The 14265-nt window shown below is 43.0% G+C and overlaps 1 pseudogene and 1 gene segment (V, D, J or C); both read right to left on the bottom strand.

The window, feature by feature from the left end:
- Positions 1 to 2103: 2103 nt before the first annotated feature.
- On the bottom strand, positions 2104 to 4495 carry LOC122905462 (annotated as a pseudogene).
- Positions 4496 to 9729: 5234 nt separating this feature from the next.
- On the bottom strand, positions 9730 to 11374 carry LOC122905461. The segment is given in 3 exon segments: positions 9730 to 10085; positions 10185 to 10267; positions 11325 to 11374. Coding segments are annotated over 3 exon segments (489 nt in total).
- Between the last annotated feature and the right edge of the window lie 2891 nt (positions 11375 to 14265).

Here is a 14265-nt window from a genome sequence, read left to right as displayed (position 1 = left end):
AATCCTTCTGCTGTTCCCCAAATAGTTGGGTAAAAACAACAACATCAAAAATCTCAATTAATGCCCCCAAAACATAGTGGGAGACACAAGGTTGGACTCTCCGAGGAAGTGAGTGACTGGAGAGGACATCTTTGCCTTTAGGGGCATTTGCCTACCCTAACTCAGAGCTCATGAGGCTGACTCACCACCAGGGGAACAAAACTGAAGTCCAGAATGTACCAAATGTACATGAATTAGGAGATTCAAAGTAAAGATGAGCTAGAGATAAATCTGCTCCAGGCCACCTCAAGCCTTGAATTCTGATTCAGGTAGCCCAAGCTTGTTTATACCCCCATATATTTGGCAGAAGCAAAATGAAATTCTCTCTGGAGGAAGTTCCATCCATCCTAGCAAAAATTTATTCCTACAAATCTAGTGTCTGGCACAAAGCTGAAGATAATCAGTTTCATAAGGAAAAATACAAACACCATGAAAATATGAACATCATGACTGAGAAGGAGCAGAAAAAGAAAATGGACAAAAATAGCCCCACAAAGATGTCAGATATGAAAATGTTCAGACAGACTCTGAAACAACTGTATTTCCTCTCTATGAAGAGATCAAAGACCATCTTGGAAAATGTTATTAGGCTAAGAGTAATATAAAATATAGTAAATGAACCAAGAAAAAGAGACAAAAAAAAAACCCCAGAGTCTCGAATATAGAGAACAAACTGGTGGTCACCAGAAGGGGCGGGGGAGGGGCAAACGGGTGACAGGGATGAGGAGTACATGTATCATGATGGGCACTGAGTAATGTGTAAACTGTTGAATCACTGCATTGTACACCAGAAACTAATATAACAGTATGTTCGTTTACTGGAGATATATATATATCAGCAGATTGAAAAAAGAACCAAGTAAAAATTCTGGCACAGAGATGGTGGGTAGTTGCATTCATCAATGACTAAGGTTGTCAGACAAACTGGATGAAGATACGGGCAGAGCGGTTGAGAAGCTATGTACCAGATAAATAGACATGGGCATAAATTATGACTTGCCTCTTGGTTGGATAAAGAAAGAAGTAAAGCCACAGAGGCTGAGGGGCAGTGACAGTGTTTTCAGGAAAATCTTGGTAGGTTGCTTTCTAAAGGGTTCTAACCAATGGTTCAGAATAGTGGCCAGTATTATCTTAGAGAATCTGACAGAATGTATAGTAAAAGATACAGATCTCAACACAAAGGGTGTTAATTGGAGAGTTAATCGGAGGGCATAAGTGGATCGGGGGCAACTGGTTGTTCCGGAAGTACTTACTGAGGAATATTTAATGCCCAGGGGAGCTATTTTTTATGTGCTAAGGCAGCCTACTGGAGATGCCCTCAAAGACTCTGAACTCGGGCTTAAGCCTGGGGTGCAGGGCTGAACTGTGTGCCTTACTCTGAAGAGTTAGATCGCTCTGGAGAAAGAATTCATTTTGAGCTAAGATTTGGGACAGGATGCCAGGATATCCATGGTGTGTATTCTTTTGAAGTCGGAAAAGGGCTGAATAAAACAGCTGAAATTATCATCACCATCATCATTAACAACATCAGGAGAACAGAAAATATGTTCCCCAAGCACATATGGTGTTGAGACTTTGACGCAGAAAACTTCCTACAAGCAGCGGAGAAGCTGGAGAGCAGTTGAATCATTTAGATGGAGTTAAGAACCACAGAGGGAGAGCCTGCTGTTAGCTACTCTTGAAGAACCACTGTCTGGATTATTAAAGTTTTTTGTACATGTCTTGTGATTGCATATTTTATAGTGGAACAGCCACCGCTGGCCCCTGGGACCTGAGTGTGTGACTAGTCACTGCCGGTGTGGGATTCTTGAATTATCACCAAAAAGTGCTTCTAAACCCTGAGTCATAATTATTTTCAAATAACATTTTTGGTCCTCATGTTTCCAGATATAACCCCTGGCTCCCCTTTATATGAATCATAGCTTATTTCTGCAAACCCACTTCTAGCCTTCGCATAATGAGGGACAAGGCAAGGCCTCCATTTAGAGGTTCTGTGAGCTGAATAGAAAGGAGAATCATGTTTTGTGTGCAGAAAGGAGGTGCCTCTGTGATATTGTGGCTAGGCTAGTTGCTGGCACAGAAATACAAAACCGAATCCCCAACTCAGCAGGCTAGCCCTTGAGAGTAGAGTCTGCTCCTTTGGGTCTCTCTGCAGAAGATCGGTTCTGGGGACGCCTGGGTGGCGCAGTTGGTTGGACGACTGCCTTCGGCTCAGGGCGTGATCCTGGAGTCCCGGGATCGAGTCCCACATCGGGCTCCCAGCTCCATGGGGAGTCTGCTTCGCTCTCTGACCTTCTCCTCGCTCGTGCTCTCTCTCACTGTCTCTCTCTCTCAAAATAAATAAAATAAAAAAATCTTTAAAAAAAAAAAAAAAAAAAAAAGATCGGTTCTGAGCCAGCTGTGAATATCTAATGTGGCCTCGTTCTCAAACGGAATCAGAAGCTCCAGGCCCTGTCCGAGATCTGTCCGTACTAGTGAAGGGTTCTGTGGACAGAAATAGGATCACACCTGTTTTTTTCTGTGATCTTATGTACGGGAAACTGAGTGACTCCACCTTCTACGAGGTCTGTGAGGAGACAGAATTTGAAAATGGAAAAAAAATAGTTGAAGAATGGAATAATCACTGGAAAGATAAAATGCAGAGAGGTCTTAGTGTTCTAAAGAGTCAACCATCCTCTCAGAAGACAGAAAGCAACTCAGTGCAGGAGGCCTGTGCCCAGGGAAGGGTCAGGACAGGAATGGGAGGTTTACCAGGTCAGGGTCCTTGGGAACATGAGCAGAGGAGAATGGCGTTCCTTTGTCCCCAGGAAGCAGCTCCTGTTGTGACAAGACTGTTTCCACAAATGGCAACAGACTTAGAAACCAAGGGTTATAAACTATACCCTATCTAGAAGGTTATTTATCATATCTGTAGACTGTGTACACGTCCGTCTGAGTGTCTTCACACTCTGTTCCAGGGGGCGAGCAACGGGATTGACCAATCTCTACATTTCCCACCACCTTCTAATTCTGCCGGATGTTTCCACTGGGATGTATCAAACACAACTCGCATGTGAACTATAACATCATAACCTCTTTGTATTTTTTGGAATCATTCTTCTCTCTGGATAGTTTTCTTTCACCAGGCTCTTCTTCCTTTCTGTCACACGAGCTTAGATAGGACAGAGGCTAGGGAAATTGCTACAGCGTTATCCTGGAAGCACATGGAACCAAGAGACTCACTCAAAGGTAAAGGGATAAAGGTACCCTGAGTGCAGATGAAGGTGGAAGCTTTTATTCCATCTAAAGATCAAAGCCTAGATTCCTCCTTGCTTGCCCCAATCTCCACAGTGCTTTATGTACCAAGGTCTTCCTCATGGGACTCCCTGTACATCTCTTTCATCAATGTAGTATCTTGAATTTTATCCGGGGAAGCTGGAAAACTCTAATTCCTGAAAATACCAGAGTGGATACAGTAACAATAAATACAAAATAGAACAGAACTTCTGGAATCTTAAAAAAAAAAAAAAAAAAAAAACCTTCCAGCTTAACTTACAACTGAATTCAGTGGTTAGTATCTTCCTTTCCTCTCCTCCTCCTCCTCCTTCCTCACCTCCTCCTCCCCATTCTCCTCCTCCTCCTTGTTCTCCTTCTCCTTCTTCTTTTCTTCTTCTTCCTTCTCCTTCTCCTCCTTCTTCTTCTTTTCCTCCTCCCCCTTGTTTTTCTTCTTCTCCTTCTTCTCCTCCTCCTCCCCCTCCTCTTTCTTCTTCTTTTAAATGGAGCAACACTCGTTACAAATACACTTCCTTCCCTGGTCTGAGTGGTGAGCTAGGAAGGGATTGAGGATTGCAGGATGTCCTGCTACTTGGTATGAAGGAGCAAAATGAGAAAACCTGTGACCAGAGAGGTGGGAACAGTATACCCATGTGCTCAGATATATTCAGGCTGAGTCTCAAAAACGTAGGGCTTTACCTGTCAGGGTTATCAAGTGAAGACCCAGAGATGGAGAATTACCAGAAGCACCTGTTTCCCTCATAACTTTTTCTCTCATTGAGTATAAAAGCAGTTGGTCTGAGCCCAACTTATGTTGGCACCAGTTAATAACTCCAACATGGAAAGTTTCTTCATACCAAGATGTCACTACTTATTCTGACCCATGACCAGGGGTTAAAGCTGCTGAGTGACAAGAGCATTGTCACTTGTGGTTGGAGACTGGGGAGGTGCGAAAGGGCCTATCAGGATACAAACAGTGTGCCTGAAATGGAGGCTTGCCAGTTCCAGGAAAGACACTCCCCATATATTCCCAGGCCTCACCTGCCTCCTGGGCAGCCCAGCTGATGAAATCTATGACCATGACAAAAGCCATATCAGGGTCCAAGTGAGGCATTTTGCTGCTCAAAGAGGGGAGGCTGGAGCTCTGGAAAATCTGACCTTTGTCAAAGATACTTGCAGTGTAACTGCCAGCAACTTGAGACATGCCTAGACAAGGTCTGGAATTATCTACTCTCTTGTCCTACATTCCCCTTATATCAACCTGTATAGTGTCTGAGACACGCAACTAGATTGGGTTGGGTTTGGGGTGTAGGAGCATATCTAAATCTTCTCTGATGCTCTCCCAAGGCAGCTGTTCTCCATTTGCATGGGTTTCTGAGTATTCTGGCTGGCTCCTGACCCTGGGAGTGATTTATTACTCAGTGATTTATTACTGTTCAGGTTTCATTGCTGAGCAGAAGACACCTGTACCAATGAAGGAAGTAAGGTGTCTATTTAAACACCTCACATGCCACTGGCTACTCCCATCTGCAAACCAGCTAGCTTTTGGATGAAGCTATATTTTTCTTTCCTTAATTTCTCAGGCAGCACTAAGCCCCACTTCAAAAGCACCTTCTTCTCCCCTCAACACTTGATGTGCATTCTGATGGCCAATGGTTCAGGGTCACTGGGCTGAGGCCCTTCATCCATGGCTCCGGGAGCCTCATGTAACTTCTACACCACCTCCTTAGAATCATCAGTGAATTGAGGGGCACCTGGGTGGCTCAGTGGGTTAAAGCCTTTGCCTTCGGCTCAGGTCATGATCCCAGAGTCCTGGGATCGAGCCCCACATCAGGCTGTCTGCTTCACAGGGAGCCTGCTTCCTCTTCTCTCTCTCTCTGCCTGTCTCTCTGCCTACTTGTGATCTCCATCTGTCAAATAAATAAATAAAATCTTTAAAAAAAAGAATTTAGAATCATCAGTGAATTGAGGATAAAAAAAAACAGGTTAGTATTGGACAGAGCTCATAAGCACAGTGCTCACGAAGGACAGTGTTTGGGGTGGGACAGTGCTTGTGACGGACAGTGTTCATGAGGGACACTGCTAGTGAGGGGACAGTTTTCATGAGGGACAGAGCTTGTAAGGGACAGAGCTTGTAAAGGACAGAGCTTGTAAGGGACAGAGTTTGTGAGGGACAGTGCTCATGAGGGTAGATCTTCCCAGCTTCATCTGATGCTCTTGTCTTCTCACGAGGCAGATGTATGCTGTTCAACCAAAACTTGGGGACACACTTGTTTTCCTCTGTTTATAGTCAAGTCAATTTGCCACGTTGTGAGTTTTTTACTAACCTTCAGGATGTTCCAACTCTCTTGACACAGAGAAAATTTTCCTATACATTTGCTGAAAGGTCTCTTGGCATTCACTGCTAGTTAAATTTTGTGCTCATCTCAGAAATACAGAGCTGTTTTGTCTTCAAACTCTGAACTGTCTTGTCTTTTGGAACATCTTTTCAATCTTAGCCTGTGTCTTATGGGGAAAATATACTATAGGGCTGCAAGAGATCTTCTCTTCTACATATATCTCATGGTAACTATAGAATATCTCAGAGATTAAAATCAATACAGTAAATACCACCATCACACTGAAATAATGTCAACATTATGGGATCTTACGCTTTTTCCTTCCACTTTTCACTTATGGGAAAGCTGAAAGAATAGTAAAAGGGACAGAATAACAAATTGTACATCTGTCCCCCAATTGCTGACATTTTGTAACATTTGCTTTATCTCTTTGTATACATTTTACCTTTAACTTCAGAAACATTTTATCCTTGATAATTCAGTTGATCTCTCCTTAAAAAGAGGACATTCTCCTACATAATCACAAATGTCAGCATTCCAATCAAAACAATATTATTATCTAATATATATTTCAGATTCAGCTTCCTCCAGCTGTCCTAAAAGTGTCCTTTATAGATTTCGACTTTTTCTCTGGGACAAAATCAAAGCTCATGTGGTTGATCAACTTGGTTGTTAGGTCTCTTTGGTTGTCAGTCACTTTTAAAATAGGCATCTCTGTCATCAACTTATCTATAATGGTTCTCATGACTTTGATTTTTTGAAGAGGTCAGGCCAGGTGACTGGTTAAATGGCCCATAATCATAATTCTTGCATTATTATAAGTTAAATATCTTATAGAGAATGTGTAGATGATGCTCCTAGTATTTTCTCTGCCCTGGATCTGGAAGAAGCAATTTCTGCCCTTTTCCTTCTATAGAGGAATAAATCAAATCAAATCAAATACTCTGCAATGGATTTGTTCGTTGGTACTGGAAGCACACCTTATAAGGAAAATAAAACTAGTTGGCTTTTGAATTGCTTCCTAGACCCTTCCATGGATAGAATTAGGAACTATATCATCTTTAAAATCATAAGATCATATTGATACCTTCAATTCAAATCAGAACAGATTCCTTCCTCGTCTTTCCTTTTTAAAAATTATTATTATACCTCTCTTCTCTTATTAGGACTCCTTGTACCCCATAGTATCAGTGAATTACTCATTTGTGTCTTCTATAGTACATTACAAATGTTTCAGAAGTACAACATGCACTGAAGACATTACCAGCCACAAATCTCCCAAGCAAACTTCATCCTCAATCTCACTGAGCCTTATCACAGTAACATGATTAAATATAAAGACAGACAGAAACTCTGAAAGACAACCAGACAAAAAAGACAATATACTTCCAAAGAAGATTTATAAATGGCCAATAAGCACATGAGAAGATACCACCACTAGTCATTAGGGAAATGCAAATCAAAACGACAGTGAGGTTCTACTTCCTGGTTAACTAGGATGACTACAGAGGGAGGAGGAGGAGGAGGGGGGAGGGGAAGGGAGAAAAAGAGGAGAAAAGCAAGTGTTGGTGAGGATGTAGGGAAATTGGAACCCTTCTACATTGCAGATGAGAATGTAAAACAGTGCAGCTTCTGAGAAAAACAGCTTGACAGTTCCTCAAAAAGTTAAACATAGAACTGCCATATGACCCAGCAATTCCACCTCTAGGTATATGCCCCAAAGAAGCGAAAACAGGAACTCAAACAGATACTTGTAGGCCAATGTTCATTGCAGAATTATTCATATAAGTCAAAAGGTGGAAAAATTCCAAATGCCCATTGACTGATGAATGGATATACAAATGCAATCTGCCTATACGATGGGATATTATTTGGCCATAACAAGGAATGAAGTTCTGATCCAGGCTACAACATGAATGAACTTTGAAAGTGTTACGTTCAGTAAAAAAGAAGAAAAAAAAAAAAGAGAGAGAGAGCCAGACACAAAAGGAAGAATATAGTGTTTCTACGTGGCAAATTCATGCAGACAAAAACTAGATTAGACATTACTAAAGCCTTATGATAGGAGAGGTGAAAATGTTTCAGCCTGGTAATTTTGAAGTCATAACTTATTTCAGCTGAGAATCTATCCACATAACTAGTGGTAATTCGTGTTTACTCTCACGTGAATTACCTAGATTAAGTATTGCCATTTTTATTGGGTGTTCTTTCTTATTAAGTAATAAGAATTCTTTATTCCTTCTGGATACCATTAGACAATGTCCGCTATGCTACAGAAAACCAAACAGATCCTAAAATCTCAGGAGTTTAACTCTATAGAGTTCTATTCTCAGGACCCCAGAGCATAATGTGGCATGAACAGTTTTCTTCAGTGGTTGTCCACCAAATTACCACCCAGTGAGTCAGGCTGATCCCATATTCTAATTTAGCAATTTATAGCTTGTGCATGCCTGGTTTATCACAGCACAGGAGAGAGAGTTAAAAGGTATATGCACAGAAAGCAGTTAACACAGCCTGAGAATGTTGTGCTCAGAAAGACTGCTTGCAAGATGGGCCACTGGCTACCATCTGGGGACTTGGCTGGTAAAGTTATCTGTGCCTATACCAACTTTTCCCAACTAAGCAGGATGGTTCACTTTGCCTAGACTATTCGTGCAAACGCATAGTTTATGCTGAACACCAGATTTTCTTCTGGGAGACTACATTTTTAGTATGTGGTGGGCAGTGGGTGCCCATGTGAAAAGCCCCCAATAAAAACTTGGCCATTAAGTCGCTAAGAGGCTCCTGTGACAGAAACACCATACTCATGTTGCTGCCATTTGGTCGCTGGGGGAATGTGAGCTGTGTGTGACCCCTGCAAGGAGGAGGAGAGCATAAGGTCATTGCCTGTGGATTCCTTCAGACTCCACCTGTGCCTTTTCCCCTTGTGATCCGCCACTGAAGAATTACTGGGTCACTGACACCTCTTGGCTCTGACTACAATTAGATGTGTCTCCCAGGAATCCTTTCAGCGAATCTCCAAATGTGGGTGTATACTTGGGGACCCCCAACACGGTGCCATAGGATATTCTAAAAGGCAAGGCTTAGAATTGACTTAGGTCATTTTTACACACTTCCCATTGTGCAGAATTTAGGTCATAGGTCCGCAAGAGAGGCTGGGAATTGCGGAGCAGCCATGAGGATTTGGTGAGCAGGAATGGTGTCTTTCACACCAAATCTTCATCACGGCTTTGCACCCCTCATGTCTTTTCCCAGTCTGTGGCTTACCTTTTCACTTTTATGATGTGTTTTGATAGAGAAGAGTTTCATGCAACCGAAATTATAGTTTTCTTTGTGGTTTGTGTTCTTCTGGGTCTCCACTTAAAAAAAAAAAAAAGAATCCTTCCTCAAATAAACGTCTAAGAATAGTTCTCTTAATTTCTTCTAGTAAAATTTAAGTTTTACTTTTCATAATTAAAAGTAGTCCTGAAATAGATTTTCATATGAGGGATGAAGTAGAGTTCCAGAAGTAAGAGGGAGGGGCATATGTTTAGTGAAGAAATAGCCTGTAAAAAAAAGATTCCAAAGGAGGAAAAGAACATGGGTTATACAAGGCAATAACTGAATGTGTGTGACTGTGTCTGGGACAGGAAGAGCTGGGCAGGCTGTGCAGGGTGATGGTGGAGAGACAAGGGGTAGGCGGGTGCAAACATTACAGGACCTTGCAGTATTATTGCCTCATAGAAGAAAGGCAGCCGGGAGTACAGACCATGCAAGTGAAGGTCTATGACTTGCAAGGTGAAGGGTAGAAGAGGCCATGGAAAGGATTAAAGGAGTCACTGAAACCCAGATGCGGTAGAAGAATGTGGGGGCTTTGAGATTACCAAGGGACTCTTCATGTATCTCAACTAAAGATGCATTTTCCTTTCTGTGAGTGGAAAGAGAGACCAGCAGAAGAGAGAACTGGCAGGCTAAGGATGTTGGGGTGATGTCCAGTCAGGGTTGGGACTGGCATAGAGACGGACTTCAACCCCAAGTGTTGTATTGCCAACTGTCCTAAGGCTCCCATGCTGGCAAGAGCAGTGACTCCTCTGGAGGCAGGGCCTTCTTGGGGCTCAGTTCAGGGTGACTCAGTCCAACTACATTTATGTGCAAAGAGGAGGCAGCTGTGCAGCGCTGTGGGGTAACTGTTGGCACAGAAGTACACAGATGTCTGGGAGGAGGTAACAGAAGGCAGTATGAGGTGGAACTCCTCTGTATTTGGTCTGGAGATATTGTACCCATCGGAGACTTCTCCTTTTTCAGTGCTGCCAGTATTGATTGAATAATAGATCAGCCTCAGTCCATGTCCCAGGTCTTGTCGATACCAGTACATATAGTCATAGTTCTCTGTCTGGTAACATCTCAGAGTCACATTCTTTCCTGTCCTCGCGATCTCGTTTCTTGGACTCTGGGTGATCCCAGCATCCATGTGTCCTGTAACAGAGAGTGACAGAGACTAATGTTGTCATCTTGGGAGGAAGGTTTGTGTTGTGGTCTTGGGAATTCCAGGGAAGGAAGCCCGCCTGCACTTACCTACCCACAGGAGACAAAGAGCCACACAGAAGAGCCTGGTGACCATTTCCGGGGAAGGGCAGAATCTTATGTCTTCTAGTTTTGTTTAGGGGAAATAGAACTTGGGCACCCAGTCACTCAGTGACATCACTCTCCTTGACGAATGCTTGAGCTGCAGAGCTAACCTGCCACACCCCTTCCCCACAGGAGCAAATCATTAATATACACAAAGTTGAGTGTCTCAGAAGGGGGAGAACTTGTTAGTTTACTTTCTGAAGAACACTTATAGGTAAATATACTTCTCCTCTACCTTGTATCAAGAAAACTTATTCCTCTATGACTTATGATAAAATTCTTTATTTACATACTGTTACAATTTTTTCATAATATTTCTGTAGACTAAGAAATATTATTATGACGGTCCTGGTTCTTTGGTGACTTTTCTGTTCAAAATTTGCCTCCAAATACTTTTTAGTTTTTCTCTTTGCCTTAACTCTGGATAATTGGATGTTCAGCCCATAGTGATTTTCTTGTTTAAAATAACCATGTCCAGAAAGTTTTCAAAGTCTCAAGGTCAAGGTCATTGGAATTTGAAGAATTATTTTATGTTGCCTCACAATGCCCCGAGTGACGGGAGCCCTGCCATCTGCACTCAGGTCTTCATGCTCCCATGAGTCAGATCGTTCCCTTTGCTTCAGACGAGGCTACAGACACCAGGCCACATTTGTTCTATGACTCCGCTTTCCATGAGAAAAGAGGAAGCTCATTAGCGACATAGATGAGATAGTCAACCACAGGTTCACATGTCTGAGGACCCCAGGGCCACAAGGAATTGTTTTGTCTCCATTCGGAAGGTCTTGCACCCACCAGATGGGTGAATATTGATTGAACCATACATTTGCTCTGGTGTCAAACTTACAGCTCATCAATATCAGTACACATTGTTATTTCCTATTTAGGTCATATCTCAGTGTGAGGCTTCTCTATTTCGGTGGCTGCATTCTTGACATACTCTTCATGGGTAATTCCTACAATCACACAACAGTGAGAAAGGACACGGAATCAGAAATCAGACACAAGGAGTGCCACACAAAAAGGCTGTGTGAACCCAGGGACCTAGGTAAACCCAGGAAGGACTCTCCCCTTGTGCCCAGGACTCACTCAGTTCCAAGAGAACTAAGAATCACATAGCAAAGAAGTCTACTTCCCATGGCTGGGTTGATGCAAAAAAAGGGGGGAGATTTTCAGCAAGGACTCATATTCTTTGGGGTAGGGTATATGGGATCTCAAAGGTCTGAGGATTGTTCTCATAATGAAGTATGATCTACCCAGAGGACCAGTATCCTCAAGGATGCTTAATTTTTTTCGAGAGATAAGCATTTACCAGGAATATTTCTCTATAAATTTATTTTTAAATTAATTATCGAGTCACAAATTTTTCACAAAATTTGCTAGAAATATAGACCTCATCTTGAAGCTTTATTTTTTGTTTTGTTTTGTTTTGCTTTTTTTGCACTGGTGTTTCCCAAACACCTGGAACACTTCTTACACATAGTGAACAGTGAAGGGTGTGTTGGCCATAAAGTCAATGAAGAATAACTTCGAGCCCTTCTCATTCACATAGGACATTTCCAAGACTTAAAGAGAAAATTTTTCTATGTCTTTTTCAAAGAGCACCGTAAAATTTATAAGGTTTAGGCTCCATAAAACCTGGATCTGCTCTGCACATGTATTCAGTAAGTGATTATTGCATTAATGAGGAAAACCCAGGCAGACTCTACTCCTGTAAACATAACCCTAATCTGTTCCGTTACAAATAGCTTTGGAACATTAAGGGAGCAGGCACCCATGTGAGCCTGCTGGGAATTCAAAATAAACCAAAATGAACTGGGAAAAGATTTGTTCATATATGTTATTATAAGACATTGGGAAGTTGGATGGAGATATCAATGAAAAAAAAAAAAAGGTGGTCTCTTCTAAAGGGAAGGGTCTTCCAATGGCCTTCTTCCATTGCTATCAGAAAGCAGGGAGGATGAAACCGGGAAGGAGAGAACCAGGATGAAGCAGCAATATTGAAGATATGTCGAGGCATCAGGAGACGGATTCTACTGGGACCTTCTGCGAAGCCCATGAAACGCCTCCTCGAATTGTCCCCCTGAATGCAGACACTGGAGGTTTCCTCTCTTGGCTCCTGTCCTGCCAGGAGCATTAGCACGCCTGCAGCTAGACCTGTGATGTCACAGACGGCCCTGGGGCAGAAAGCCTGGGCATCCAGGCATGCATATGGGGCACGCTGGAGGCAGACTTGCAGGAACATAGCATCCACAGCACTGGAGGGTGCAATCAGAGGCGGGACAGAAGGTCCTAGAGCTCCACCGTGAAGGACTCTTTTGAATAAAACTGTACTTTCCTTTATCAGATCTTTTGTGTGATCACCAACCACACCAAAACCACAATGTTCTGGAAGCACCACACCTTCTTGCATATCAGGCTTAATATCAAACAGAGAGAGCTGTCACAGGCCTCATTTTCTCATTCCCATAAGAGGCAACTGCTTGCAGTTAATTTCACATAATACATTACCAGATGACTGTATTTACATTTCAGATGACTTCGTGTCTGGCACACAGGTGAGTCAGGCCAAAGTAATCCGTGCCTGCCTTTGATCCCAGAATTGCCCCCAGTAAACAATTGTGCTAGACCAGAGATTTATTGGAGTTACAAGGGAACTAAAGATTTCTTGTGTTAGGCAATTTGTTTTATTTTTCTTGCATAAAATCTCCGCAAGACACATACTATTGGCCTCAGTTTACAAGTGGAAAAACCCAGCCAAATATTTTTCCAGGTCACCAGTCCAAGGCAGGTCAGAGTACGAACAGATGGAAATCTCGAAAGTCTCCTTCAGCGAGTCACCTCCCTGTGCAAATGACTGTGTCGGGGCCAGCATCTCTGGAAGGCACTTTTGGTCAGTGTTCCAATTGTGAAGATGTCTCCCTCTCCCCAAATGCAGAATGGGGGTAGCAGTTAGGTTGGCGTGGCCTAGGTTTGAGCTCCAGTCTGGTATCTGTGAGCTGTGCCTCCCCAGCCACTCCCTTACCTGGTAACAACTGGCCCTTTCACCTACAGTGTGGATAAAATGTTCTAGCCCACCTGGGGCTCGAGAAAATTAATCGAAATAGTGTGCTTAAGTATATAGCACCAGGAAAATGAGCAATAAATAAGGGAATTTTCTATAAGTTCACAGAAAAGGAATAGAATTAAAACCCTGTGTGATCGCTAATAAGCTTATACCTGCCACCTGAAAATGGTTATGCCACACGTTTACTAGCTGTGGGCTCTCTGCTGTTTTCTGCAGTTACTGGCCTGGCCAGAAGTAGCAATTTCAGCTTTTCTTTTCTTTTCTTTAAGATTTATTTATTTATTTATTTGACACAGAGAGAGATCACAAGTAGGCAGAGAGGCAGGCAGAAAGAGAAGGGGAAGCAGACTCCCTGCTGAGCAGAGAGCCCGATGCGGGGTTTGATCCCAGGACCCTGAGATCATGACCTGAGCCGAAGGCAGAGGCTTAACCCCCTGAGCCACCCAGGTGCCCCAGCAATTTCAGCTTTTCCGATGGAAAGTGCTAGAAGTAAGAGAGAGCTGCAGCCTCCTCAGACCCTCCCTCCTCCAGAATGTCCAATGGTTTAGAAGCACTAGTTCCTGTATTAACTCCCATTTCCTTGAGATTCCCAGAGGGCTCCTGTTTCCTTGGCTGAATCCTCTGAGAGACTGGAAACCCCTCGGTCCCTTAGCTCCTGTATTGGAGGATACCTGGCCCCACCCTAATGGAACCTGGTGGGACAGACTCATACTCTCTGGCCTGAAGCTGGTTCTAGAAGTGGGCAGGCAATAGCTATGGTAACCCCACCCCATGATGTGCGACCTGCCCACCACAGCTCTGCCGGTCCCGAGATGGAAGACACAGTGGTCTCCTATATCTAATTGGTGAAACACCGTAAAATTTTAGGGAAATGTTGATTTCAGAGACCTAGCGCCCTAGATTTGACTCCTGCCTCTGAGACTTTAAAAAGGAAAATTTTTGAAAGTCCATGAGATACCATTT

The sequence above is a fragment of the Neovison vison genome, chromosome 4, assembly GCF_020171115.1.
Source record: "Neovison vison isolate M4711 chromosome 4, ASM_NN_V1, whole genome shotgun sequence".
NCBI classification, from domain to species: Eukaryota; Metazoa; Chordata; class Mammalia; order Carnivora; family Mustelidae; genus Neogale; species Neogale vison.
This window is presented reverse-complemented; position numbering and strand designations above follow the sequence as displayed.